Here is a 3,634-nt window from a genome sequence, read left to right as displayed (position 1 = left end):
TTATTACATCATTTAGCATAACAAAATTAAATTTTTAATTTATTTTTTGTAATTATAATAAATTAAATCATTATTGAAACGTTGACACCTCAACTTATAAGCACCCCTGTGATTCCCTTATCATCTCGTCTCAAAAAAAAAAAAAGGCAAGATTAAATTATAAAAAAAAAAAAAAAATTGTGGTCTCAAAGCAAAGCAGGCGTGCTATCCTCTGATTCCTTTTTAAATCTCTTTCCCAACGTTTCTCTCTCCCTTCATTCTCGTAACCACCGAGCGACACCTCACCCACTCCGTTCCGTTCTCTCTCACTCGCTCTCGTCTCTTCCCGTTCTGTCATTTCCACCATCTCTAAATGTGTCAATCGGAGCCTGATGCTTAGGAGACTGCTCTGTTTTCTCTCTCTAAGGTAAGGTCTCTTGGACTTTTCCACGATTCCTGTGTTTGATTTTTTTTTTTTTTTTTTTTAAGATTTTGATACCAGAATTATGTTTCAATATCCGATCCGAAACGGGATTTTTATCTGATTCCCCAAGGATTTGATTAATATCAAAACCGGGTTTACCTTAATCCTCCCTCTCTCTGTTACATCTCTTAATCTTTTCCAGGTGCACGTTCGTCTTCACCGCCAAAAAGGCACAGAAATCTTTTTCTTTTTTGGTGAAAATTTGGCGCAGAGACATACGCAATTCTTGCGGATCCATACGGTAAAGCAATGGCATCGACTCTGATGATCTCGAACCCGGTAACGAACTCTGATCGTTCGCGAAAGAAGAAGAAGAAGAAAACTCAAGCCAAGGATCACCATGATCAGGACCATATCAAATGGAAATCCGAGGCTCAGCAACAAATTTACTCCTCCAAGCTCCTCCAAGCTCTGAGCCAAGTCCGCCTCAGTAGCCCTCCTCCTTCTCTTCCTCCTCCATCTTCTTCTACTTCTTCGGCTTCGGTCTCGGCACCGCCCCGGGGACGAGCCGTGCGCGAGGCGGCCGATAGAGTCCTGGCAGTGGCTGCCAAGGGGAGGACGAGGTGGAGCCGAGCCATTTTGACGAACCGGCTCAAGCTCAAGTTCCAGAAAAAGCACAAGAGGCAGAGAGTCGTTGCGACAGTGACCGGGACTAACCGGTCTTCGTTGTCGAGGAAGCCGAAGGTAAGTGTGTTGAGGCTGAAGGGTAAGGGTCTACCGGCCGTGCAAAAGAAAGTGCGGTTCCTTGGGCGGTTGGTCCCCGGTTGCAGGAAACAACCGTTGCCGGTTATTCTAGAAGAAACTACAGATTATATAGCGGCGCTTGAGATGCAGATTCGAGCCATGACAGCCCTCGCCGATAGGCTCTCCGGCGCCGGCTCTAGTTCGGCGCCGCCCAGTTGATGATGACACCTTTTGGCTATTGCCGGGTGTCATTTCAGTTTGGTTTTCATCTCTCTTTTGTCTTTTTATTTTTATTCTGAATCTCTTATTATCTGTTAAATACATGCTCCTTTCTAATCCCAAGTAAATACCATCCCAATTTCCAATGAAGTCTGGACAATAATTTCATTCCATAGACATCGGCTTTGCTCTAAATTGATTTGCAAATCAGAGTGTTTAAGAAATTCATATTCGATGAGAGCATTAAATTGTTTAATGCGCCGTTACATCTTATTTGGTAGTACATCCGTTGTCAAAATAAAGACCTATCTCATTTATTTATTAAAAAAAAAAAAAAGACCTATCTCCTTTGAGAAAGTAATTTTATATAAATAAAATTATAAATCCAAGTATTTTAATGGTATAAAATTATTTTTATTATAAAATAATATAATATATTAGTTAAAATTATGTTAATTTTTTTAATTTATTTTTATGAAATCTCTTCTTATTAGTAGATTTTCATATCATAAATAATTTATTTTAATTTTTTTTCCTAACTTTATTTTAGCATATTAAATAATAAATGTGTAAAATACAAAAAATATATTCTGCAATGTTCCAAATATCGGGTCGATTTTTATTTTGTTTTAGAATATTTTTATTAATAATATTATTTATCATCTTAATTTTCATCATTTTATAATATGATATTAGATAATTAGATAATATTTATTATATTTTATTTGTAAATCTATAATCTAATAATATATCATAAAATAATTAGAAGATGATAAAAAAAATGAATGATGAATAGATTTTTTTCATTATGATATAGTATTTGGGGTTCTTGCTGTCCAATTAATTATTTTCTATAAAATAAGTCAAGAAACTATTCAACTATTTTTTTATTATTATACATTATGTTGCCTGACATCATTTAATAATTCTTAAATTTGTATGATTTTAAATAAATATTAATATAGAAGTTAGAAAACATTCTCATGTCATCGTATTGAGTCAATGGATATTCGTGTGTAGTGTTGGACATGATAGCTAATTTATTTCTTTTTTAATATTTAAAAAATACACAAATTCAATACTAATAACTTTTTTAAAGATTATTAAAAAAAATAAAATAAAATACGTTGGCGGTTAAATCAAGTGGCAAACCCAGTTACCCAAGGACAAATTATCATTTTTTTTTCTTGTAATTGAAATTAAAATAAAAGTCTTTTTATTCAAGGAATTCTCTCCTTCTGATGTAGCTGCAAGGATGGAAGAGAGTCATGAAGTGACATTAAATATTTTTAGGAGGCTAGTTTTAATAAAAATAGGAACAAAACTCTTTAAAATTTGTGTTCTTAGCCTTTCTTTTTTTTTTTTTTTTAATATTTAGACATTGAGATTAGAATTCTTAGTTTCAAATGAAAATTAAAACTTAAATAAAATATTATTTTTTAATATTATTATTGATTTAAAATTTTAAAAAAATTAATTAGAATATAAAAAAAATTAAATTATTTATTATATATATTTTAAATAAAAATTTAAAAAAATTATAATAATAAAATGATCTTACTTCCAAACCTATCCGTCCCTTGAAGAAAATTCCTCGCAGTTTTGGCTGGCCTCCTAGATTATCACTGCTGTGAGGTGCACGCCCATGTACTCCCTAACCACGGTCCACGACAAAGGATCCAAATCATCTCCTTTCTCGTTATGATCCCATCCCTCAACCTCCGATAAAAATAGGAGGAATCTTAATTTTCTAAGCTTTATGAAGAAGAAAAGAGAATCTCTTATTGGTAAATAATTAGGCAGTGTATGGATATTGAGTGAGTTGAGTTCTTTATAAATAATAATGAATTAAAATAGTAAAGTGATTTTTGTAAAGTTCACTTAAAATGAATTTATATGTGTTTAAATGTTAAAATAAGTTTAGATTGTTTATAGAAAATTGAAAAAAAATGTAGATCTCATGTGTAAAGAGATGTTGAATTGAAAAAGATTGTGAATCTCATGTATAAAAAAGTTTTGAATTAAGATAAGTTTATTGATTTAAGAGTTAAGTGCTTTGATGTTAGACTCTCGTTTGTTTTCAGATATGAGATGAGATAAATTGATATTAAAGTTAAAAGTTGAATAAAATATTATTAGAATATATTATTTTAATATTATTTTTATATTAAGATTTGAAAAAATTGAATTGTTTATTTTATTTTGTATGGAAATTTAAAAAAGTTATATGTGATTTTATTTTATTAAATGAGATGAGATGATATGAGA

At 31.4% G+C, this 3,634-nt stretch overlaps 1 protein-coding gene across 1 annotated transcript; it reads left to right on the top strand.

Annotated features, from left to right (window-relative positions):
- The first annotated feature begins 223 nt into the window (after nt 1-223).
- LOC122317836 (transcription factor bHLH147-like) lies at nt 224-1,543 on the top strand. Its single transcript, XM_043134877.1, has 2 exons — nt 224-406; nt 606-1,543. The coding sequence occupies exon 2, from the start codon at nt 713-715 to the stop codon at nt 1,364-1,366; it is 654 nt and encodes a 217-aa protein (XP_042990811.1). The 5' UTR covers nt 224-406; nt 606-712; the 3' UTR covers nt 1,367-1,543.
- The last annotated feature ends 2,091 nt before the right edge of the window (nt 1,544-3,634 follow it).

Source organism: Carya illinoinensis, chromosome 1, assembly GCF_018687715.1.
Source record: "Carya illinoinensis cultivar Pawnee chromosome 1, C.illinoinensisPawnee_v1, whole genome shotgun sequence".
NCBI classification, from domain to species: domain Eukaryota; kingdom Viridiplantae; phylum Streptophyta; class Magnoliopsida; order Fagales; family Juglandaceae; genus Carya; species Carya illinoinensis.
Note: the sequence above shows the minus strand (reverse complement) of the source record. Positions and strands in the feature narration are given on the sequence as shown.